This window comes from Macrobrachium nipponense, chromosome 32 (genome assembly GCF_015104395.2).
Source record: "Macrobrachium nipponense isolate FS-2020 chromosome 32, ASM1510439v2, whole genome shotgun sequence".
NCBI classification, from domain to species: domain Eukaryota; kingdom Metazoa; phylum Arthropoda; class Malacostraca; order Decapoda; family Palaemonidae; genus Macrobrachium; species Macrobrachium nipponense.
The window spans coordinates 41,916,456-41,943,463 of record NC_061094.1 but is presented as its reverse complement, the minus strand read 5'-3'; the positions used below and the strand labels follow the sequence as shown (position 1 = coordinate 41,943,463).

Here is a 27,008-nt window from a genome sequence, read left to right as displayed (position 1 = left end):
CATGAGAATTAGGCCTCATCCACAAGGGTGAGTTCTGCTCGACGAACTTTGCTTGATATGACATCAGAAAGTGCAGATACAGCAGGAAAAGTTCTGACTTTCCCAACTCCTCATGTCACATCGAACAAAGTTCGTTGAGCTTAATATACAACAGAGTATATGCAGTATTTGTTCTAAAACTGTCAGGGCTTTTCAGGAATTTCTTTAGTAATATATTTACTTTTCCTAATTTTTTCTACGAGCTTGCTGTTATGCAGATTTGCTAACCAAACACCCTCAGGAATATGAGCACTATGGTATCTCAATTATTTATAGGTTAAATGAGTCAAGACAATAATATACGCTGGTTTTATTCAGTGTAACTGAACACAGTATAATTGAAAGCAATGTTTCAAGAGAGGCAAACATTATTTTAAGTATGTTTAACAACAATCTTACAGCAGTAAAAAAAAATAAAAACTGTTATGTACTAGTAATACTACTACTACTACAACTTGCAACAGATGGCAGTTGTAATTCCAGATTGGTTTTATTTTCAAAATAAAAGTACATATTATAGTTCATAAATTAATGTATAAAAAAATTAGCAGAAAACCAGTGACTACCCTGAGATATTTCTTGAATCCAAGTAACCCCCACACAACCTCTCTCACATAACAGTGGACCATAACTTGAAGCACATAGAAGCTTATCAGTGTTATACTATCCATCTACCATAACTGATCACTTTCTCATTTTAGGAAATCTTGTTCCACACTGCCACAAAAGAAATCACAATCATCTGATAAATTTAAAACCTAAAACAATGACATACAGTGACTGTACAATCAAATACAGACACAATTATCAACATGCATATATGCTACTATACTGTATCAAAATTCAACTGTATACTGTATATTTAAATGATTTTCCCATAATCCCCTGGCAGTTTTGTGAGATGGAGACAAATTTGTACTATTGATTTTCTTTGTGAGTGAATTTTCACTTCTTTTTATTTTTATCTTTTATAGTATATTTATCATAATTTTTCTGAGGATCATACGGTTCCCATCTACTGGCAGGAAATATGTGTTTGTTACGCTCATACCAAGTCCGCATTACCACCTTGCCTGCAAAAGTGAAAGACGTATGGTTACAGCATTAGTACCTTGCCAAGATGATTAATTAAAAAGTGGCACCTTACTACCTAACATTATTGTTACTGAGGGCAGTTGACAACTGTTCCTTTCAATTGCATTTCCTTAAATGACTAGAAAGTGTATTCCATTATTTGACACTGCTGAATTATCTCAGATGGCAAATTTAGTTGCTGTGTACCAGGTAGTGACTACATAACATCTTCTCAAAATCTGGGCTGCACCACAAACCTCTGCACAATAGCCTTGCAGTTGTAGGTTTTAGTTTCCTTAGCTTATTCATTCATTTTTATCTTTCACTTATTTATTTACTTTAGTAGTTTCAGTTATTTAACTGGAATTATAAATTTAAGTCACATTTATTGTTATTTGTTACTAATTATCACAATCAGAACTAATTTTCTTTTTATTTAGTACTGCGTTCTTTTACTTTTTTCTTTAAGATTTTTATGATTCACATATGACCATAAAATATTGGAAGCTTGTTATGCAGATTCATGAACTTTTGGCCTGTTCCATAAGAATCCATGCTCATTATGAATACATAGAAACAATTGGTTATTTCCTTACAGCAAACTTTATGAACTACAACACAGAGTAGGGTGGCGAGAGGGAAATTTTAAATGTACATATAACACTTGCGTATTACACAATTACTTATGTCTAAATATATGTATGGATTAGCTAACATAATCATACAAGCATTATTCTGAAAATAAAAAACAATCTGGTACTTTTAATTATCAAATAAAATTGGCTTAACAATTATACCATGATAGCTTGTAAACAAAAAGGCTACTGTGCATAAGCCATTCCTATCTGTTATGTACCAATATATCATGAAAGAAGCCAGTCATTATCATGGATGCTACTATAATAAACATTATCATGATCTTTAATAAATTACTTTCAATTAATACTTTTCAGCTGGGCAAGAGAGCTTTATAACCCAGATTACTTATTCATATCACGAGGCATGGGATGGATGAATGGATGATATAAAAGGTGAATTTAAATTAAATTCTCCTACAAATTTTGACCATTTAATAAGAGATAAAGGCTTTGATGTACCCTTTATCTCTAGGAATATTAACAACAGATTTACTTTGAAAGAGGCCACTGTTGATAAAAATACTGTACATATCTGAAAAGTACTCCAGAATATGTTACACTACCAGTATCTTACCACAGTAGGCACTCAAGTGTACCACTTCCTTCTAAAATAAACATACAGATTATGTATCCAATGTGAAGTCTTGCTTAATGGTTTGAATGGAGCTCAAGAGCAGCAGAGGCAAGGGACAGATCACTACATTGTCACACAATGTTCCAAAGACCAAATATACACACATATGATCTCCATCCAAAAAACCTCTCCCCCAAGTGAGACCTGGGAAAATAAGGCTAATGGCTGCTGACTTCTCAGTAGGTAGATTTGTGTTTCAAAACTTCCCATGGCTAGCTCACAAGGACAGTAAGATTATGTGCCACTTAAAATCCATCATGCCAGAGAGGGGCTTGTACTCAAGACCAACTTAGTGAAAGTTGTCAGCAATACCACTGAGCTGCCACAGAAACCTAATTTTTTCCTCAAACTTAAATTCATTACATATGAAGTGAACTTAGTATTCACCTTGAAATGACACTTCACTTTGCCTCAATGTCATCTCATTTTTCAAGATTCCAAAGCAATTATGGAATCTTTGAAAAAGATGAACTCTCCCTGCTAAAGCTTTTATGATAGGTCCAAGGCCTGGAGCAGAGTTGTCAATTCTGCTATGGTTATGAATGCTGAGGGAAGTAATTCAATGAGTATACGATTGCAAAAACTACAGGTTTGTGTGAGACTGGGTTCAGGTGTACACATTCATAGGAAGTTCTGGCTGCAAATACCAATAAGAGGCATGGGAAGAAGCAGGAGCAGTAGAGCACCATGAAGCCCTCGGAGCTTGGTAGGAAGTGCAGCTGGAGGCTGGAGGCAGGTGCCTGGTCAGCATCTGAAATCGCAGACCTCTATTGTCCTTCAAGAGCAATACTGGGGGAAAAAAATGGTTAGAGTAAAAATTCCGCTGGAAGCAGAGGAGCCTTCAACCAGATGGTTCTCTAGATGCCAAGTGGCAGGTATTATACATGGAGGAGTGGTCAGGAGCACATGATTCCCAACCAAAAGCAGATGCATGACTGGTAACAGAAGAGGGTTGATCATCAGCAGCCTGGAGATCAAAAACATATGTAGGTGAGGCACTGGAGTTGGAAGCATCAACAGACCCAGAAGAACACAGTGATTGGAGAGAGCTGTCTAGCAATGAGACAAGTGAGAGTGATTCTCACATAAATGAAGAGGAAAAGACAAAAACATGACCTCTAGAAGATAGTGAAGATTCTCCATCAAATGTTGGTGAACCATCAATAACATGAGATCTGCAAGTTGAGTACCATTATTATCCTCCAAATGAACAGGCAAGGAAGTAGGAGTAGTGACCATGATAGCAGAAGGTCCAGTGCCCACAGGAGCCAGCTTAAATAAAATGGAGACATCAGAAGAACACTGGTTTCTGACAGTGGTAAAAACACTTGCAACATGGGAAACAACCAGCACCACACCAAGGACAACTGAATATACTCGGAAGCCAAAGAGACATACATCTCCAGACTTGCATCCTTACACATTTGTACCCTTTCTGGCCTAAATACAGGCTGTCCCTGCACATCAGCGGACTCAGTTAATGGCGATCCGGTTTTATGGCGCTCGTCTAGCACCATAAAATCAGCGATTTATGGCACCATAATGCATCGAGTCTCTGTTATCAGCGCTATAAGGGGCCAATAATAGAGTTACAGCACCATAACATACCTAACAGAGGCACCATTAACTGAAACTCAGCTCCATAAATTGCCGAGTTTCGGTTATGGCGGTTTTCACTTATCAGCACCCTGCTAAGAACAGACCCCTGCCGATAACCAGGGACTGCCTGTCTACATAAAAAAATTAAATTCTTATAATAAAATTCTTAATTACCAAGTAATTACATTGCTAAGAGTTTCACTTGATTGACAGCTAAAATTTTGAAATTTGCAGGTCGAGCTATTTTGTAGTGGCTAGGTAACTAGCCCCGTCCACTTTCAAGGAAAGAGGAACAACTAGCAAAAGGGCTTCAATTTGTTTATGCCTTTATGTCCATGAGGGGAGGAGGGTGGGCTCTGATCATGTAATTTACTTGGTAAGTACATACATATAAAACCTTATTTTATTAATGTAATTTTTACATAAGTATGTAACTTACCAAATAATTACATTGCTGATTCCTACATTGATAGGAGGTGGAATGCATGCTTATATCTACTCCAAAACATTAAGAATGATAATAAATTGAGAATAAAAAATTCTTAGCATTATAATAATGCCTGTTGTATAGCAGAAGGTCACATACTATTTCAAAGGGTGCTTTGTAGCAAGGATGATTCCAATTGCTAACAAAGACAAAAGGTTGCCCCTGCCCAAGCCGCAGTACATATTAAACAACCAGAAAAAAACATTGTCACCTAACAGTACCACCAAACATTAAAAACCACTACCCAACCATAAAAGAATGGAGGGTACTCCAGTACATAATATCCCTGGCTCCCATAAAATTCAACACTATATTTCAAGGTGAAGAAAGGACAGGAAGGTATTCTTCCTATGCTTCCTCCCCCATCACTATGCAAATCAGTTAAAAAGGACCCAAAGTTTGGAAGTTGGGAACCAAAAGATGGCTTTGCCCTGATCCCTCTTCTCCAAAAGCCAACCATCGATCTCACTCAGGGGTTCTTCGCAGATGAAGAAAGAACTAGCTTGGTAAGATTCGTAGAGTCCACTGATTGTGCCTCCGTGAGAAAAGCATACCTGGGAGATGAAGGAGTAGCAGGCGAAAAGAAACCAGGAAAAAGGGCGAGCTTCCTGAGCAAGAACATAATCTTCCTTGTCTGAGGAAACCGGGGACAAAGCTCAGTCTGTAGGTTGGGGTGCTGAAGGAGCCTTCTTGAGTAGGCATAAAATATTGTCCAGTTTGCTCTGAACAGGGTCCACAGCAGTGGGCACTTGTACACTTGAAGAAGGAGCAGCTTGAGGCAAGAGAGAGTAATGCACAGAAGAGGAAGTCAGGTGAACAACTGGTTGGGCTCCCACTACAGAAGGCATATCTGAAAAGCCGACATCAGAAGCTAAACAAGAGGAAGAAGGAGGGTGTTCAGACACTATTAAGCACTTTGTATCTGCTGAAGGTCCGTAAGTTACTGAGCGTCACATAGAAGGGCACTCGGGCGTCAGAGGAGACTTGGGCACCAGAGGAGATTCAGGCACCAGAGGGCGCTCGGGAGAAGACACTCTGCAAGACAAAGAGCGCTTACAAGAGGACAGGTGCTTGGAAGTTACACTGATTCTCTACAAAAGGGAGTCCTGAATAAAAATGCTCAGGGCTGTCCCAATGGCTACATGACAGTCGAGGACTAAATACAAGATCCTTGAGTCTCTTACACAGTATTGGAGGGAATGGGACACATCATTTGCATGTCTTTTCAGCTGACGTGTTATGTCCAAAAAGTGCCATTGACGCCTGGGAGGAGACTCATCTGAGCTCAACAAAAGACAATGCACTTCCAAGGATACACCTTTCCAGTGGCACTTGGCTGCAACTTGGGAACTTGCAAAAGGTTCAGCTGAGGGGACGACCCATGGGCAGACCCCACCAACCTTCTTTAGGCTACCAATTTGACTCTTCCTATGTTTAGGGAAGTATATCATTAACCTTTGCCTAGGAGAATCGGCAGGCCGGGCAGCCACCTCCTCTAACACTTCACTTGCTCTAGGAGTTGGGTTTGGAAGTGAGGGAGCTGGGTAAAGGAGGAGGTACAGACAAAATACTGGGAGCAGGGTCAATAGAAATCACAAGCACATCAACATCAACATAGCATTATCAACTTCATTATTATGAGAATTCCAGGCTAGCTAAGGACTAATTCGTCTACCAATTGCCTTCCTTTCCCTATCTCTTACCAGTTTACTTCAATGTGACTTTCAAGTCTTCCATTTTTTATTGTCCCAGTCAATGCACTCACTACATCTTAAGCCTACTAAACAAACCTGTCCTCTACTGTCTGTACACAGAGTGCGAATCATAAGAATCCTTAGTTAAAGGCTACAATCCCTAAAGCTAGAAGAACTTGAGTCTGACATGAGTGACAAGTCTAAAAGGGCTGTAATCTGGGAAAAAGTCTGAATCAAGCAATTAAATCATCAAAATAAGGAAGGAGAGCCTAACTCTATGTAATTATGCCATAAGACTAGACAATCCAAAATACTTCACCAAACCCCATGAAAGTCAACCGTAAAAGACGAACTTCAAAATCAAAACTGCAGCTAACAACTGTATGTAGTACTACAGCCATCAGCCAGCAGAAAAAAAATTGAAGCCCTTTTGCTAGGTGTTCCTCTCTTTCCCCAAAAGTGGGCAGGGCTAGTTACTTAGCCACTATGAAATAGTGCAACCTGCCAATTTCAAAATTTTGGCTGCCGATCGACTGTAATTACTTGGTAAGTTACTTATATAAAACTGAGGAGACCAATTCTACAAAAAGCACAAGTTTTATTAGGCATGAACCTAACCCAAACAAACACCCCAAAGGATAGAAGTCCCTGTCAAAACTTGACATAAAACTTCTCCACAGCCTACCTGGTAACCCAAAACATCAATATGACATCTTGGTTGGAAGAAAACCAAACAGTACAATATGGAAAAGGCAGAGAAAACTTCTTTCCAAACTCTCACTATCAATATTCAAAAAAAAGCAAACTATCATATACACTACTATATGCTTACAGAAACCAAAATGAAATGAAGCTAATAAGGCTGCAATAGACTAAAAAAGTCACAGACACTATGGCAAACACTTACAAATCTGAATTAAACAATTGCTTGAATAACCAGACCCAAAAAGAACAGAAGTAGGTAAAATAAAAACAAATATGTATACGAAAAATAGAACAATAAGCAATCCCGATACCAAAAGATACAAATACCCCATACAAGAGCAAGCAAAGGCCAGTAAACGTAGAAAACAGATACAAACAAGCAATGACAGCAATCACTACAAAAAAAAGCCCTCCATAGACACAAGCACTGAACCAATACCACAAAGTAAGTTGCATAAAATAATGCAATGCATAAAAAGTTTTACATAGGTTCTGATGAAAAGGATCTTCAACAGACACTGAACAAGCAATTAAATATCTCTATCAACCAGACACAAACAATTAAGAGATTTGCTACAAAATCTGGAATGCACGTGAAAAAGCCAGTCCAATAACAATCTAAATTCAGGGAAAACACAGTGGGCAGCAAACAAACAGGCAGACACACAACACATGATCCAAGTTGCTACCTGGGATGTGGAAGAGATTTACTTAACATCACCTACAGGGATGAGAGTGTCTGGGGTTTCACAGACATAAACACAAAAGGCTAATTAAAACTAATGGGTTTCTGGTAAAAATCTTAGTTTATGCAAAAGAATTTTTAAGGTTAGGAGATTTAATGAGCAGTAATAGCACCGAATAAGTATAAACTCAGAAATTTTGGGATTATGACATACTTCTTATAATTTCTATTGCAGATACTGTACTATTGCCTACCACTTTTCTGTGAAGAGAAAAGTATTGTCAGATAATGAGAACTGACTTACCTTATTTTGTAAAACTTTTAAAACTTCATGAAACTGCAACAAACCATACCCATGTATGTGATTCTTAGTTAGCAAAAGCAGAATAATGCAGACTTTCATGTTCAATTGTGAGTGGTCTACTATAAATGGGGATGTATGAATATTTCTATAAAAATAGCAAAAATTAAGTGCTTAATCATTTACAGATCAGCCAAGGATTAGGGATAATAATGGATGTAAAAAGTTTGCTAACTCTCACTAGGAACAACTGTGAATAAAGATCATTCTGAAAAATCTCTACTCCACTGAAAAGCCTTTTAGTTGGCAAGTCTGACTATATACTCTCATATCAAGTACTGGTAACCTAATATATATCTGGGTTAACAAAATAATGCAATTTTTATTCCACTTCTCCAGAAACAGATTCTTACTGATGATACTTCCAGTCGCTAAGCTTCTCTTCAATAGGTGGATTGTCTTGGTATAGAGATAAGACTACCAAAGTATGAGAAAAATGATATGTTATAATACAATAAAGTTTTCAATAACCATTACTTACTTGGCAGATATATACATAGCTAAGACTCCCGTCGTCCTCGACAGAAATTCAAATTTCGCGCCACTCGCTACAGGTAGGTCAGGTGATCTACCGGCCTGCCCTGGGTGGCAGGACTAGGAACCATTCCCGTTTTCTACTCATATATTTTTCTCTTCACCTGTCTCCTTGCGGGGAGGCTGGGTGGGCCCTAATCGATATATCTGCCAGTAAGTTGTATGACCTATTAATAATAATTACTTACTTCATATCTAAAAATTTGTGAATTTTCATTACAGTACCGAGTACTGTTCAGTTTATATATAAATACAATTTCACTAAAGCAAACTCACCTGCATGAGATTCTTCTTTCTCAACAGATGCATCACTCACTAAACGAACATCATCCCTAACATCAAAATGGAATAATGGACCACTCTTTCCTCGTGCCTGCAACAGAGAATACAGTTATATATTGATTGATCTTCCATTACTGCTCAGAACTAAAAGTATTTGGAACAATTAAGCATTTTTTCCTATATTTTAAGATACATATAGACTTAAGATTATCATTACTGTATTAGTTTCAAACATTACAAAGGAGACATAATATTCTTAGGGGCAGGGGATGTGCATCAGTGATTGCCATCTATTCCTAAAATACCTGATTATTTTGGGAGGATGCAACTTATCTTTTTTTTCTTAAGTCAATAAAATGCTTTGAATATTCTCCTTTCCTTATAAGTAACAGCATATGATTTCATTCATTTGCCTCTTGGGATAATAAAAACTCTCACTTCCCATTGGACCAGACCACATTAAACCTAAGAACTAAAAGTTATGAAAAATTCAAATATTTTTTTCATATTTTTAGATACATATACTTTCGGTTATCACTATGTATTGTTCCAAACATTATACTAGAGGGAACACATTATTCTTGGGAGTATGGAATGTACATCAGAGCTTGCTACCTATTCCTAGATTACCTAATTATTTTGAGTGGATACAATTAACCTTCTTTTTTTAACATCTAGAAAATGTTATGAGTATTTTCCTTTACTTGTAATTGGATATGATTTAATTAATGTGCCCCTGGGAATAATCACAGCTCACACTTCCCACTATGACATAATCCTCAAATTAACTCAGTGGAGATTAACCACTCTAAGATTGCTTTGTTTTTCTCTGATTCTCATTATTTTCATTCTTTCAAAATGTAGACTCATCACTTCCAATGGGCTTTTGCATCCCTCTATCTCCTTCTCCCTTCTTATTCTTGTTACACCAGAGTATTTAGTTACTAATAACATTGCATTTTGCTAAGATACAAAATAATATAACAGTATCTATGAACTGATGAATTGTCAACTAAACGAAAAGGAACATTTTTAATAGTAGTATGTCACAAAAGTGTTTAACTTCTTTACCTTATTAACAATGAAGTCATAAAAAGTATAGTGGTGTGGTATAATGAGATCCTCTTTTATGTACATAAGATGATCAGCAGAGATAGAACGCAATTCATTAAACTCTTTTCGAAGGATTTCAAGTCCACGTTGAAGAAACTGGTAAACACTATTACCTGTTGGAAAAAGAATAAAATAACTAAACATATCCTGAACTGCATAATTCAAGCAACCTCAATTTCTGTAAAGCACTGGATATAAAAATGTCTTTGCAAAAAGAACAATCTATGCATAGAACAGGTCATTAAGTATACTGGTAAAATAAACAATACTCAAAAGTTTGATTGAAGCACCCCACTCAATCCCTGCCTGTCAACATGGTTAGTTTTCAAAGACAAAGGTTGTTAAAAAAATTAAGGATCTTAGTCTAACTAAGACTGTTTAACAGAACACTTTAGTGGTTTAGCTTATCACACTCAGCTTCTTTTCCCCTTCATAAAGTGGAATTTTAAGAAAATTTCATACTATTTAGAATAGAGAACTTGTTAACTCTACCATACCTTTGATTAATAATTCCTACAAATAAAACAAATTAACTTTCTCATTCAAACCCATCCCGCAAATATACTATACGTACATTCATGGTCTTAAAATGACCCCTGACTCTACAAACTTTTGTGTATCTAACAAAAGATCAATAATAGCATAATGAATGAGGAACCTTGACCCTCAAGTAGCCAATAATCATATTCCTCCTTTTTATTTGGCCCAAAAGTGAGGCATGAGATCAGCAGGACTGGTTGGTGGGAATTCACTATATTAGTGAATGGTTTGAATAACAAAACTAATTTTGTGTCATATAAATTCAGTATGTCATAACAACTCCTCATATGTATACCTGAATATGTAGTAAGTTTGGTGGGAGGACCAAATTATTGAACATCCCAGACTAGCAATCTGTACTTACTGGGCAAGCATTATAGGACTGTTATGTGTCAAGGACTATGGCTCTTGTTGTTACTATAGAGTAGTCTCACCTTGCAATTCCAAATGCATTACAGGTAAGGACTAATAATCTAGAGTAAAATAAGTTTTTTGATAAATTCTAACTGACTCAAGAACTGTAGACATTTACCATTTATGTGAGACACAGAGACTAATAACCCAAGAGGACTACATCTCTGTAAAGCTAGCAATGATTGGAAGAGAAGAAACAGTTAGAAATGGTGAAACTTGGCCTTTTACTACTACCAGTCCCAAAATATACACAAAAAACAATTGTCAGTTGTTCCAAATAAACTTTGGCAATCTCCAATAAACTTTGGCAAATGTGGATTGGCATCAACAGGTAACTGCATTTACAAAAGGAAAATCATATAGCAATTAAAAATAACAAACAAGAAGCCTCTGATTTTGTGAAGTTGGATAGTAAGAAACTATGTTCCTTGTGACTTGTTTCCTGCAGTGCCTTATGGAGAACTGTCTGTTGTGTCTAAACCTGGGGCCCCCAGCTACCACTGGACAAGGCAACAGGGCCTCCTCATTACTTACAAAAGAAGAAAGGGAAAGAAAGACTATGGGTATTCTGGATTGATCTTCACTGCCAGGTATTTTGGTCTTTACTACAAAGCAAACCACATGTAATCCAGACTTATAGCCCTTGATGGCAGAGACCTATAAACTTTTTATACAGCTGAATTATAATAATAAAATTCCAGTGATTAAAACCTCTTCCAACAAACCAGTTACAGGACTGACTCAACTCGGCCTCGTAGAGACTGGCTGAGCCTTGCAATAAGGAAGAGGTCAATTGAAGACCTAATATGATGGCTTGTCAGGGGGAGGAAATAAGATGTTTTAATTTTTTATAACTTCCCTGAAGTACTAAGAGGGATTTATCAAGAGAGCGTTAATGGCACCCAGCAACCGTTCCTGCCAATTTACCATTATGGGAACTTCTCTTACAAACTTCCCAACTATGTCTATTTCTCTTGAAGAGAAAGTTCTAGAGGGCTGAGGAATGGCAAGATAAGCCCTTGGTCAAAGCTTCAATACCAATTTGGAAATAGTCTTTCCTGTGCTGAGCAACTTGTCGTCTTATAAAATCTCCTACCGCCGACATAAAATAATAAAACAACTGTAACATTACCACTGGTTAGCTGTAACCTAATCGTGAGTCTTGTGAATTTCAACCACAGCATCAGCAGAAGAAGGATCAAACTCAAGAAAAACTTCTTCCTTCTTAACTTCTTGCTTTGATTCCACTGCAGAGATGACTTTGCAAGACTTTGGTTATCATTATCAAAGTTACATCACAAAAAAGTCAATGGCCTAAATAAAGGTTTTATTTTGGTGCCAAATTAGTGTAACATTGCCATCCTCCATCACCACTCATTTCAAACACTTCCTTTCACTCCTCTCCACACCTACTGTTCTTGGCTGGGAGTCATTCATTCTATATAAATTAATGTCATACAAATATTATCATCCACCATCTAAGGCTGAACACAAATATTATAACAGGATAAGTTATACACATACCTGAAAACACAGCCATAACACACAGCTGTTCAGTGAACATCAATACTTGAAGATTTCCCAACAGATAAGTCACAAACAATCAGTTTTTAGGCTTAAATGTAAACAAGAAAAAAAAGAGCAATATAAGATGAATTGAGGATAACTGCCACTTCCATGTGATCAATTATCATGAAGAATACAGCAAAGTTTTCAGTGGGATGCAAGTGCTTATGCTATTCAAACAACCCACACATTAATGACCAGTTTTCATCACTACTGGCACTCAGGTACTCAGATACGTCCTCAGACAGGGAGGAAATAGATAGCCCTCTTTTCATTCAAGAGTGTTTGAAGATGTCTGCTGCCATAAATTAAGGCTCAGATAAAGTAATGGGAGTATTTTTAAACAATTAATAGTCATATAACATAAAATTACTAACAATGAAATAAGCCCTCCAATTCTGGTCTGTACTATGCAAACAAAGAAGTGAAATAAAAAAATTCTTACCCTTCTTCATACGGACAGATCGCCTGTGACCTGAACCATCCCAGTAACTGAAGGTAATTTCAATTTCTTCATTTTTCATTGCCTCTTGTTTGGCTACCCACTCCTAAAAATAACAAGAAAGAAAAGTACTTATTCACTAGTGAAAAGTCTCAAGTCAATGAAAAAATGTCGCTAATACTACACATGGCACTTGCAAATGCCTACTTATCTTTGTTACTTTAAATGAGACATCAGTGCTAAGACAATCTGCCAAAAGACTACTGAAAATACTTTCCAGATAGTTTTGTTTGCAAATAGAGTATTTATTCTCTCAAATATAAAAAGAATGCAAGTAATTTCTTGATAGTTTAAACATCAGTTGTATACATACCTATTTATTTATTTTATAAAAAGATCTGTTGCCATAGACCTTTAGAGTGTCAAAAAGCAATAATAGATAGAAGAAGAAGAAGAAATAATTTGCCTTCTTTTTATATTTCAGATAATAAATCCTTTACTTGTGAACAAAACCCTTTGAAAGAGGAGAGAGAGAGAGAGAGAGAGAGAGAGAGAGAGAGAGAGAGAGAGAGAGAGAGAGAGAGAGATTCACTATGCCCACAAATGAGCCTTATTTCTCATGAAAGTACCTCTTGAGATCAGCGTATATGGTTTCTTTAGGAGATGGACCCTCAGGCTCTAGGAGATTATTCAGACCATAAAAGATCCATTCCCAAAGAAGAGGCAACAAATACAACAGCCCACACTGGTGACCTCTCTGGCTCACAGCCAAGAATAACTGGACCTACTAGTAATGATCAGGGAACCAGGAGCTGATATTGACAATGTGACCAGTTCCTACCACAAAAGTAACAAAAATTACTTTCAAGGATGGTAAGAATAGCAGAAGTGTACCCTTACCTTCAACTCCTGTATATCTTAAAAATATTTCCACAGAAGTAAGAAACAAGGTATATTTAGTTATGAAGTCTGCAAGGGAGAGAAGAAGATGAACCTTTCAAGATCCCATACCAAAAATCCTCTTACAAGTTAACACTCAGTGAAGACCTGTCCTAGACCGCTTGTACAAAAAACCAGTAGAAATGAGAGAAAGTATGAAATGCTTGACAGCTATGATTCCTCTTTAAAAGGAGAAATGGATATCTTATGAAAAGAAGCATCAGCTATGGCAGGAGTATGCTCAAGAGGATAATTCTGCCATAGTCCATTCAGCACTTTTGTTATCTCTCTCCCCTCACTGATATCTCCACTTCCTGAGTCGAGGCTTGGATGGCAGGAGGAAGGATCAGGTAACAACCAAAAATCCTAGAGGCAAGGGGGCCTTGGCTCTTAATGAAGGTGTACTGACCATGCTCCTACAATTTAAGCACAGAGGTAGTCCAAATTAGACATCTCACTCTCAAGAGAGTGAGGTGTCTAGGATTGACCTGACCCTAAAAGATGGGAGGGGGCTCCTTAAAACACAGATGAAATGGAAAATCAGTGCTAGCAAAAAACCCTCCAAACCAATCTTCATGGAGGGACAAAGCACTGGCTCCTTGACAAACTGAACCTTAAAAGAACTAGGTATGCATAAGAGAAAATCACTCAGATGCTAAACTAATAATGGCTGAAAGAGAGAGTTAACAGTTAATTGGTTGGGCAGTGACCCCAACCCTCACTTATGTGCCAGCAATTGCCTAACTTGTTGCCCAACTTCAACAACCAAACCAGTTGCACAGAAGATAAATCTAAATAAAAGACGAGGATTTCTATCGTCTTAGGAACAACCAATCAAATACAATGGTATACTAGTTAGCTTCAAAATCAAGTAAAAATCCACCACCACACAAAAAATAGATACAGTAGAAATAATGCTGTGTGAGTGAGCAGAAATCCAGTTCCATTTGCACCCCCAATACCACCACACACATACAAACACACACAAAAATACACACCTTATTTTCAAAAGCTTTAACGACAAGACTGAACATGATTTTCTTTTAAAAAGCCAAAATCAAATCTTCTCAATACACATCTACATATTAGAGATTACAATCGCTTGACAATGGATTCCCAGACCTTATGATTTTTCCTCTACCTGTCTTAATTCTTCTCTTAGTCTGTTTTCTGCATCCTCTCTAGCTCTATCTGGAAGAAAACTTGTGTCTACATCTGGATTTTTGGCCATCTTAAAATCCTTATTAGTATCCTTGCTTTCTACTGGAGCTTCCTCTTCCTCTTCCTCTTCCTCTTCCTCTTCTTCCTCATCATCCTGACCAAAACTGAGTTTGGCAATCTGCAAGTAAAAAGCAAAAAATCATCATAGAGTACAAATCCTATGCTATATATGAGTCAGAAAAATATTTAACATGTTTAATAAACTTTTGATATTACAAAGCACTTTAAAAGACAGTGTAATTATTTGTCATAAATACTTCAAATTGGTCAGGGTAAAAACAAAATACTTTTAAAGAGAAAAAAGATGTAACTGCTTGGCTATATTCTAAATATAGCTAGGACTCAAATAATACTAGATTTGGTTCCAAGACAACTCCCACAAAATAAATTGCCCATAGACAAATACCCTAAACGACTCACCTTGTCTCTCTGTTCCTTTTTCTTAGCCTGTTTGGCTTCAATTTCCCTTTTCATTTGTTTCTCTTGTTCCTTTTTCTTCCTTGCTAACTCTTTCTCTCTCTCCTTTACAACATCTTCTTGCTTAGCTTTCATTTCATTTAGAGTTACCAATCCAATGGTTGAACTCTGGAATAAAGTATCTGATCATTACCATTATTACACTAATAGAAACTTACAAGTTATCAGTATCATAAATTGTCGTGCTATTTCTTAGAGCATATTTCAAATGACAACACAAAAGGATATTCACCTTTAACTGCTGCTCAACAGCATCATAATGAACTGCAAACTTGTTTTCAATTTTGTTGATTTTCAGGGATTCTTCAAGCTTTCTTTTCTTCTGCTCCATTTCTTCTTGTTCCCGTTCTCTCTTTTTCATAATCTGCATGGCTCGGCCAGCTTCGCTGGCTGCTCCCTTGTACTGAGCCATTTTTAAGTTAACACAACTACAGTACTCTGAAATTTAAGTAATAACATATCTTGAATGGAAAATTTACAAACTATAAATGATAAAAATCGCACTTTCCCTGTGCCTATATGTTGCAATTACTTAGTTGGAATCAAGTCCATTCCATACAAAGAAAATTAAAGTGAACTAAGATATAACTTTCTGTCAGGAAAGGAAGTGCATGGGGAGAACCCCAATCAAAATCAATTCCAGTCTAAAGAGTTTGGAGAAAAACACAAATACTTCAATTTAAAATTATAGCTTCCTTATCACAAAAATTTAAACCATAGTTTAAAGTATTGTAAAGAGCACACTGAAAGTGGGAAGCTATTGAGCCTTAAAGCTGCTCTGTTTCTCCATGTTAACCCATAAGTATGGTTAATGATGACTGAGAAGAATAATCTAGATGAATCTATATAGATGATGTTACCCGTCTATTATGATATTTCCAAGTTTCTTACATAATCTTAACTAGGGGCCAGCATTACTGTACCTAACCTAGAGTGCAATGTCCTAGCAATCTGCCTTGGGGAAAGGGCTTGAACCAACTGGACAGCTCCTCACTCTTTCACTGTGCAGTCTGCAGGAGACGTGCATGCTAGTAGTTTTCTGCTTAGTTAATGTTTAGGCTAGTGGATTTAAACACTATAGCATTTAGGCCTTGTAAAAGAAATCCTGTGACTAATTCGGACCTACAATCACACTGAGTCATAAACCAAAATTAGGGTAAAAGTGCAGCACACTGAGTCATAGACCTAAATTAGGGTAAAAGTGCAGACTGCTACTGCAGCCTGATTTCCACTAGTCACCAACCAAGATTTTCTTCGTCTGTCTGTGTGTATGTTTTTCTTTATGTTTATGACATTTGTTTATGTTTATATTCACCATCATTTGTTTGTTATTACATTCATCCCCTAGGGACTGGTACTAAACACTGCACCAATTTTACACGTAAACTGGTTGTTAAGCTTGAGGGCTGCAGTAGTAACCTATAATTTTACCCAAATTAGTGGAAAACTCAAGTTTTCACATTTTCCTAAAGACAAAGTTGTCAGGACACTCAAAATAAAACTCAATGGAATTTATCATAACAAGACTATTAATTGATGGTTTCTTATAGGCTTTTATTCAATTTTCCTCAGCTTAACTATTGCTTCTTGAGATATTTTCGGTATTTCTACAGAAGCAATCCGCGGTGGCCTAGACTATGGCAATTGACGTTTTCCTATGCTATTTTACTTACTGAACAAGAATTTAAAGTAATAGGTAGTATTTATTCGGACGACTGCAATTAACCCCCAGGGGCCAGTACTAAAATCGGCGAAATACATTGGACGCCCCGATCCCTATTGGATGTCGTATCCGCGGTTATGTTCCTTGCAGTTCGTGCGGAACTATTCTTTAGAATTACCCTCCAAGAAACACGACCACGGATACGACATCCACTAGGGCTTGGGGCGTCCTATGTATTTTGCCGTGTTTAGTACTGGCCCCTGGGGGTTAATTACAGTCGTCCAAATAAATATTACTTAAAATTCTTGTTCAGTAGGTAAAACTGCATAGAAAAACCGCAACTGCCATAGTCTGGGCCGCCGCGGATAGGTACCCTAGATCTACCATATTTTCAAATTACGCTACGCTAACTCTAATGCACCTTAGGTCTAAGCTGCATTGTGGATTAGGCTATATAATATCTAGTCGTGTGTACAATATAAAGTCTAGGCCAAAGACCAAGCATTGGAACCTATGAGATCATTCAGCACTGGAAAGGAAAATTAAAGTAGGTAGAACGTCAGATGGAATGAGCTGCAATGACGGCATTTGGCCCCTACGGAGCAAGCTACAGTGTAGTTAGGGTAGATACCTAAGGTAGATAGGCTATAGCTAGGTAGCTAATCAGCTTAACTAGCCTAATCAACTGCGAGTGCCTAACAGATGTGGCACCCAGGGTAAAACTCCACCTAAAATTTAGCATACAAGCCTAAACAGATGTCTGCTACGCCTAATTTGCGTTTAAGTTAGAGAACCCGTCCTAAATACTTAGGGTAAGGCTACCTCACCTAGAATTGGCCATTTAGGTAGGTACGAGGGTACGATATGGAAATTGCTATGGATGCTAGCTATATCTTAACTATACCAACTCTCCAACCTAACCTAGTGGGTCTACATATGTCCTTTATTCATTTTGGGTCAAGGAATATAACCAATTAACCATACACCGATCAATTAGGCCTATACTTACAAAATAGGCAGTGATATGCTTGAGAACTAGCAGGGGGACAACTAGGACAGACAGACAGATCACAGTTCCGAGATTCATTGATGTAAACAAGTATATTCTCAGCTGCCAATATTTACTCTTTCCTTTTGCCCTTCCCTCATGCTAACATTTTTGATGGATAGGTAAATTAAATATGATACATAGTACTACTACATGTATTAATGACATCAAATGGTGGTAAGTACTCGCTCAATATGTTTTGTTTGATTCGGCAGCACACACCCGGTAAAAAGGCATAAATTGTCATTGATGCTGAAATTATATAAAACTACCAAATGCTTTCACATTGACATTAATATGTATGCAAAATTTTAAATGGAAGAAAAGAAAATGCAAAATTAAGTTGACAATGAATTTCATTTACCTGGCTTCGATCACTTGATTTTATCTCCGTTCTTCGTTCATTCTTTAGGTATATACCACTGCGACACACTACACTTTGAAGACTAGATTCCAAAATATTCCTACATGTAAACGTTTCCCCATCTATTTTATATAAAAGATATCTTTTGCTTGTTTTCTTGCACTATCCTATAAACATGAAATCTCAATATAAAACACCCTGATAATTTATTTTACAACATATTACACGACATCATCGTATATCAGTCTTTAAGAATCTCCTTGGACAGTTGGCACAATGGCCTGTTGTAACAGCAAATGGGAGCACGGTCTGGTATTATTTATTAATTAATAGTTCTTGTAAGTAAATAATGCTCTGAGTGAACTTTTTCCATTCTGTAGTACAGGTTCCGTATCTCATAAAATCCATCATCATTGTACTAGCCCTGTAATATCTTTTAGGTCAAACGTGAGAAAACTGCAACTATACAAATTTTACCTATTCGTTGTAATTATTTTCGTTTCTTTCTCGTTATTGTGCAGATTTCTGTATTTGAGTCTTTTTCAATCTTGATTTACTAATTACTTTTTGTCATACATCCTCATATCTATACCTCAAGTATGTACAAGAGGGGTTGTTCAATCATGCCTCTTTGGATTCTATAACATAACCTCATTTTTGGTGCTTAACATCTTTTGTTGCTGCAATGTCAAAGTTTTAATGGTTGCAAATACATTTGGATCACTGTTGTTCTATGTTTCAGTGCTGCCTTCCTGCATCGTTCATAATTAGTAGTCTATATACTTCTTTATCCTTATGATCAGTCCTCAGGTACATTTTCTATGTACTAATGTCCTATTTGTACTTGTTAGTTTACTCATTTTATGGCTATGCTGAAACTGCATACACTTCTTATTCCCACAACAATTATCTCGACGGATTAGCTAGTTACTAAATGTCAGTTTTTGTGTTATTGTAAGCTGTGGCAATTTCCCTTTGCAGTTTCTAACCTTTACTTTTATTAAAGAGCAACATAATGTCGCCTACGAATGTGTGTTCCATTCCTTTACTTTTGATGAATGTTCCTTTTTTATTGCTTGTTTTGTTGCACTTATTTCTTACTAGCCACATTTGGTACCTATAAATTTATTTTTCATGATCTCACATTTTCAGCTAATAAGTTCTTTCAGTATTAGGACGTGATCAATTGTCAATCTTCCTTCTATAGGCCACCACATGGACTCTACATCTTCACGTTCAACTTCGTAATCTCTTACAATACCAGTTACTTTAAGGTTTTGCCTTTGCTGCCATGATTATTAATCTAGGTTCCCGCACACAACCTCTATCTGACCTCCTAATCCTAATGGATGGAAACTAGAACTGAAGAGATACAACACATCTCATTGTGGGAACTTCTTCCCATACAAGATATGTGACACATGGACTGCCACCAGAAGTTGTAAACAGCAACAGTGTGGAAGAGTTGAAAGGAAAGCTAGATAAAATCATTAGGCTACTGTGAATGCACAGTAAAACCTGCTCCTAGAGAAAAGTGAGCACACGATATCTCCTCAGATGAACTAATAAGTCTTTGAGACATCCTAATCCTTGTTACTCCTTGTAACTCCTCTTCAGTGCAGGAGTGATAAGATGTCAAGACCATTCCAGGAGACGCTGCTGTATGCGATATTTCTTTCATGTGTGAGAAGCTCGTTCATTCATATTTTACCCACATATTTTGCCGCATCTGAACTATTGTTCTTTTGGTCAATTCTGTACCTGCTCTGTTGTAATCATCTAGTTCTTCTCGTTTCTTCCGTCACCCTTTCTTTCTGCGGCTGTATGTTGCTAATAATCACTCACAGTTCTTACTCTTCTCATATCTTCTATAATTCATGTCACGTTCCCATTCTTTCCTCTCACAGTTACAACAACATTGAGTTTATTTTCGTCTGCTATCTTCTTGAACTTCCAAAAGGCCATACAATTCACATCTCACTTGGACTTTATTTTTCAGCTTGTTTCCTTTATTCCGTGCCCGTTCTTTTCTTTGTCTTCTGGAGTGTTATTTTTCATGAAACTATCTTGTAACTACTGTACATCCATGTACTCCCTCCCGCGAGTTTCCATCTCAACATGTCTTTTTAATTTTTGTTAACCTGCTGAAAATCTCAGATACTCTCTTCTTTCCCACAAATATATGCAGTTTTGTTTAATTTTGATGACCAATAAGTAAGATCTGCCCTTGTGTTCCTTTCTTGCTTGTCTACTGTAAGTAGCTATAGTTTGGTTTTCTTCGTGATCGCTTTCCCATGTTACGCTTATATCCCCCTATTCTCTAGTTCGTCAGTGCCATAACATGGCACAAAGATCTTACTGAATTGTTTATTTTGTAGTTATATAAATAAATTTCAACCTTTTCCTCCTAAATATTCCCTGTCACACACCTTCCTGTTTAATTTTCACTTAATTGGTCATAAAGGGTCAGTTCCAACAGTTCATTTGTAGAAGAAGACCTGTGCAATCGCACTCGCACAAGCTCATCTTCTTACGCGCTCGTGAAGTTGACTAGTAAGTCTGAAAATTCAACGTGATATTAATATCTGGCAAATATGAAAATCACAGTAATTATAAAATGCTAAAGAGGGTATTTGTAACTGCTGAGAGATGTCGTCATGACTATATGACATCGAAGTAACGAAATTTACTAGATAACAAATATATAGTATATAAAAGTTGCAGAAAATTGAAAATTATGCGCATGAAATTAGGGTAAAGTCGAGGCCAGGAATAAGCACATTATGTTAACTTAAGCACGCAATAAACAGAGCTGGAACATTCCGGTATGTGAACGTGTTTAAGACTACATACCTAGGACAAACAAATGCAGAGACTTTAATTATGATTAATGACATAAAAAGAGTAACTTCGAGATGTTCAACATTTGTAAAACATAAAAACCAGAGGAAATTATATTGCATGAAGAAAATAGGAAAGAACCTGCTTATTCACGGCGAACAATCAAGATTGTCGCTTTCATTATGGATGAATAAACGAAAAATTTTACTGGTATATTTCATGGCGTGGGGCGTGAAATATACGCAAAGATGTGTAGAAGACAACTGTTCATCGCAGCAGCTTGCTAATTATACGGAGAACTGATAGTATAGACGTTATTGCTGACAGGTGTGTTAGGAGACAGTTGAATGAAAGATATCCTGGTTAAAGAATTGTGGCACTGAAGGGAATGAGCTAAAGTTATGCTAAAGGGATACTAAAGTCTCCTCCTTCTCTAACCCCCCACCCGGCTCCCACCCACCCCTACTACTACTACTGCTACTACTACTACTACTACTACTTCGAAGAAATGAATGCCAGTTCAGTGGGTCCTGATCACTACTAAATATCTGGTACTACAGAAACAATATACCAAAGCACGTACATGCAAAAAGGAAATAGAACGAGCTAGGGAGCCGTTTAAAAGTCAAAACCCATCTATTACTACTACTAATTATCACAGCAATTATATTATATGAAGTTAATGGCAGTTAAAACTTGAAAGCATTTTCCCCTCTCTCACCCTATCCAGCGCACCCCTCTCATCTTAACACCTCTCTCATCGTAACACCCTCGTCCTCCACCTCTCCTCACCAACACCGCAGCTTTCTTAGACCTTTCTTCAAATACTTCGGCCGTGGCCATTCATCTCAGTCATTTATTTTGCACGGATATGAATCACTCACAGAATCGGCATAATTTACAAGTGGAATTCCAGTTTTTCTCTTCTCTCACTGTATTGTAACGTGTAGTATTTTCTTTGCAACTTGGCTGTTATCAGCTCTTTTAGATGGACTATTAGTATTATAGTACTAAGGAGAAACAGTTTATGAGTCTACAGTTTTTGTCAAAGGATTTATTTCTTATGAATATGCATTCTGGGAGTGAAATATATCTAATCATTTGCAAATTCTAATTGTTACTAAGCATGCAGAAATATTTAAAGTTTGTGCATTCTTTTTCTTGCGAACACCGTAGGCTAGAGTGATGAATAAATCATTCCTCCCAGTCTGTAAGGTTCCTTGAACCATACCCACAACTCAACAGTTTATCTGAATCTATTTACGTGAGGGCAGGAAGCGTTTTCAAGAAAAAGCCTGAATTAGTTTTACTCTTTTATTTTTTTCAGTTTATTTACAGATTACACTATAATCATGTTCAGTAGTCAGCTGGTCAAAGTGGCAGGAAATTACAATACAATTTCAAAGACTTTAGATTATGAGCAAAAAGATATTACTAGATTTTTTTTTTTCACATGAATCGTCAGAGACAGCCGACTTTGTACGTGTAAGCCATGACGATTCTTATACTATGATGTACTACCATGGACTTCTGCAGCCCCAAATACCATTGCATATGCCAAGTTCAGTTGTGGTGTGTTATAAACCTAAACTAGAACACTCAATTAAACAATGATAAGCGGAAGAAATTTCACTCCTTAGTACTAGGACAGATTTATTATACTCATAGAAGTCAATCCTCTACTTCTCTCATTGGTAGACTGTTTTTGTTATAGATTAAGCTGGCCTTGTAACAGCTGCTAATCACCCAGAGGGGTCATGCAAAAGTGGCCTCATATTTCAGCTGTCTCTTACGATTCGTCAAAAGAAAGGGGGAGGATCCGTTTGTCGATCGCCTTACATTAAAAGAAAAAAACGTGTAACTGCAGATGTTTCCCTGAGATGGTGCTGTTTTAAGCAGTATGTGTAACCACGTCAACTTCTTTCATGCTGACGTGACCACATGTGCTGCCTCCCCATCCCTCCACGCACCCAGCCACCCACCCCTCATCTCCATGCGAGTCTTGAACGGTTTGCAGGTACGACCACATAATAACACTATTCATACGGTTAACACGTCATTATATCCGTTTGCTTGTTACTATATTTAGTATTATTCAACAATAGTATTATTCAACAACTCCTCCCCCACCCCACGCATATATATAGACAAGCGGAAAATAAGAAAATAGCATGTATTCTCGTAAAATACGAGAGTCAGGATCATTGCCCTCAGAAGCAATTTTACAATCGCAACCCCAGGGAGTTTTTTTATGACTCTTTTGTGTCCGGTCTGCCACAAGAGCGAACCTTATTCCGGCGCACGCACGGCTATGTTTGTAAGCTCTCTCTGGAATAATTGATTCTCTCATCTCCAGAGGACATTTATTTGCTAGGAATAGATCTTATATGCTTCCCCACCATTTACAACTGGCATAAAGTTATTTTGTTATACTAGAAAAATTAAATGTAAACCATGTTTAGATATAGACATAGCATAGACCACAACAAATCGTGAGATAAAAACATTCTTGTTTTTCCGACCATTCATTCCGATGGTTTGGATAAAAAAAAAGAATAAAAAAAAGAGGTTCGTTCTCTTATGCAAATAAGAAATATTGATTACAAATAATATATTCTTTGCAGATACAATTATAAACACGCGTAGAGCACATCATGTATTCATAGTGCTAAGCTTTCCAATTCAACTGAGCTATTTTGGAAGACTTACGACGCTGACTATAACTTTCTCAACTAGTTACAAAGGTTCACGGAACCAGCACGAGGTGTTCATGTGTGTAGCAGATGGTCATTTTTTACTCTCTCTCTCTCTCTCTCTCTCTCTCTCTCTCTCTCTCTCTCTCTCTCTCGTAATGTGTGATTACATGCGAACCTGTGCGCTTTCCTCTTCATTTAATTTAACAGAAGACATTCATTATCACAGAGATTATCTAAGTTTAGTTGTGAAGACGCTATGAATAATGTTGGTCTAACAATTCACTATTTCAATCTATTCCAATGCCTAGACGCCCTTAAGCACTCAATATTGTTACATTAACTCGTTACTCCCCATAAACCGGTTATATAAAGCCACGTAGTACCTACTCTGTGCATTCCACGTTACAAATAAAAAAAGCACAAAGTTTGAAGAATTCTACTAAAGAAGAAGAAGAAAAACCTTTCTTGCCTTAGCGTTGGTCCTTGGAAATCAACTGTTTTTCCGTATTCTTGTATATTAAATGTATGTGGCGTGAGGACTTGTCTTCCAAGTATAGCTTGTGAAAATCGATGATCAAATTTCATACCATCCACACGCTACACGTTGCACAGAAAACAGGCGTTACCTAAATTGGGTGTAACTGTGTATTTGGTATATCTTTCGTTAGCGAGTAAGAAAGTTCTTTACTGATTGTGTGCTACAGCATTTATGCAAAACAATTTTTCTTAAAAGATACTATGAGATACAATGTTATATTCTCTTTATATTGGAAAATACAGTACTACTATATAATTTGGAATTCTCTCTCTCTCTCTCTCTCTCTCTCTCTCTCTCTCTCTCTCTCTCTCTCTCTCTCTGCACCAAGATTAATAGAAGGCCGGATATAAGAGCGGACTCGACAAATTATCCGTCTCGTATCTGTCTGCCATTCATGAACGAGACGACATCTGCTTTAAGGGTGTGAACTGACTCACGCAAACATCAGCAATGGGCAGTCAGACTCAGATGTCTCAAATGGGTCGATGGGATGAACTGGCCGAAAGAAAAAGAGTCGAAATTTATGTTACACGAGGAGCGTCATCTTTGAGGAAATAATGGTGTAGTCGTTCGTGCATACCGTTCCGCATTAAAGGCTCACAAAAAAAGTAATCGCTGGCGGCCGAAATCGGATTGGATCGTCACATCAGGAAGAAAGTGGCATCAAAAGGTTGTCCTCTATTTTGATGACGCGACCCTTCATAGCTTTTGCTGTGTAATCTTCGTTTGGTTCTCCATGAGAATGCCAGCACTTCGTTACATGACAGAATTATACTCTGTTTTTTTTCATCTGTCCATCCGCCGGTGGTGTTTTTGTATGGTAACACTGCGTCCCGGGCTTTAGATAGTTACGCTATGTGTAAGTTTTAGGTAAATAAAAGGATATCTGGGTGTACATTTGCAACTGAAAAGTGTTTTAATAATTTACTGCATGCGAATTACACCGTTAATATTCGAAATAGGCTATTATTATAATCGTTGAATGTAAGCTGAATGTAAAACTATCTAAAGGCGGACGCAGTGTACCTTACAAAAACACCACAGGCGGATGGACAGATGAAAAAAAAAAAAAAAAAAAAAAAAAAAAAAAAAAAAAAAAAAAAAAAAACAGCGTATAGTCTCGATCTCCCTCCCCCAATCCTCCTCCGGTAAGAAGGTCGGGAACCGAAACCCGGTTCTGTACCCTGCCTTCGTCTAGCTCAAGCAACCAGACAAGTGCGTTGTGAGTCACAGTTTATTCTTGTTGGATGAAACCTAGTGATATTAACTTATAAAGTCGAGCAAATAATAATATGGTCACTATGAATTTGCACCTTCCAGTGGGAATACTTCCAACACTTCCTCGATTTAATTTTATTTATTTATTTTTATTATTTATTTTTTTTTTTTTTTTTTTGCCACCACGATTATCCTTCACATTAAAGCACGCACGAAATAAGCGACTTTAGTTTATGAAATACCGACGATCGTACGATAAGAACATTTACGTCCTGTGTTCTCAGTTACTGGAGAGAGAGAGAGAGAGAGAGAGAGAGAGCTGCCTATTAATCGCCTCTCAGGTTGACTTGAATGCCAAAGAAGACAAATGGTGTTATGAGTATGAGAGGAATGTAGATTCTGGAAAGGAATTGCTGCAGACAGTAAACCAGATGATAAACGTGTTGAATGTGCCAGGCGCTGTCTAGAGCAGAGGAGACGGAACTCAACCGATGTAATCCTTTACTAGCCTCTCTTGTCTCTATTCTCGCGAGACATGATAATGGTGGAATAAAACTGTTTCTTTAATGAAGAGCATTTACAAATGATAATGCTCCTTGACAGCTCAGTGTTGTCTAATTTTTCATAATAAAATTGCTTAGACATCATTTACAGTACACATTTGTAAATATATAAGGTTCATAGATGATAACGAGAGAAGATGCTAATCGGAGGCTAACCTAATCATTTCAATTAAGGGGATACACTGTTAACTGTATCCATATTTACAGACAAGATAAAAAGCTGAATGAAGGCGCTTTGTTGAAGGAAGAGTGTACTAGATCCGTCGTGCAAACGAAAAATTATCTAAAATAACAAGGCGACTCAGTTCAATTACTGAAAAGAAGAAATTTAAAAAAATTTTTTTTTTTTTTTTCCCTTTTTTTTTTTTTTTTTTTTGTCCACATGAACACTTTGTTAACAAATGCACAGTAGTATTCGCTGCAAACAAACTTTGATTCTTTTGTTCTGATGTGATTTGATACAAGTCAGATAGAGTTGGCCACTGTAAAAACAACAATGGATGTTTATGATATTATTCATAAGTTTTCTTTTATTCATGAGTCTACTAGCGGTTTAAATGCCTTTTCAGAACTCCGGTAGTGTTTATATGACGAGTATTCGTGGGTCCCTGGATGATGTAAGTCTAGCAAATC

General features: G+C 37.1%; 1 protein-coding gene across 5 annotated transcripts; it reads right to left on the bottom strand.

Moving 5' to 3' along the window:
- Window positions 1–334: 334 nt before the first annotated feature.
- On the bottom strand, window positions 335–18,669 carry LOC135207479 (protein FAM50 homolog). Of its 5 annotated transcripts, none has more exons than XM_064239233.1 (8): window positions 18,520–18,669; window positions 15,677–15,882; window positions 15,388–15,552; window positions 14,888–15,085; window positions 12,811–12,913; window positions 9,804–9,958; window positions 8,727–8,823; window positions 335–1,112 (listed from the first exon to the last, which is right to left on the bottom strand). In XM_064239233.1, the coding sequence occupies exons 2-8, from the start codon at window positions 15,854–15,856 to the stop codon at window positions 985–987; spliced, it is 1,026 nt and encodes a 341-aa protein (XP_064095303.1). In that variant the 5' UTR covers window positions 15,857–15,882; window positions 18,520–18,669; the 3' UTR covers window positions 335–984. The 5 variants fall into 5 exon arrangements, with proteins under 5 accessions (XP_064095303.1, XP_064095302.1, XP_064095305.1 ...); XM_064239232.1 differs by lacking the exon at window positions 18,520–18,669 and adding an exon at window positions 18,117–18,270; XM_064239235.1 differs by lacking the exon at window positions 18,520–18,669 and adding an exon at window positions 17,935–17,987.
- Window positions 18,670–27,008: the final 8,339 nt, after the last annotated feature.

Coding starts and splice junctions, on each gene's coding strand:
- LOC135207479 (XM_064239233.1), bottom strand. CDS start 15,856: ATGGCTCAGTACAAGGGAGCAGCCAGCGAAGCTGGCCGAGCCATGCAG. Junction 8,824..9,803: donor ATGACTTCATTGTTAATAAG/GTAAAGAAGTTA, acceptor TCTCTGTTGCAG/GCACGAGGAAAGAGTGGTCC. Junction 1,113..8,726: donor GAAAGAAGAATCTCATGCAG/GTGAGTTTGCTT, acceptor TCACTTTTGCAG/GCAAGGTGGTAATGCGGACT.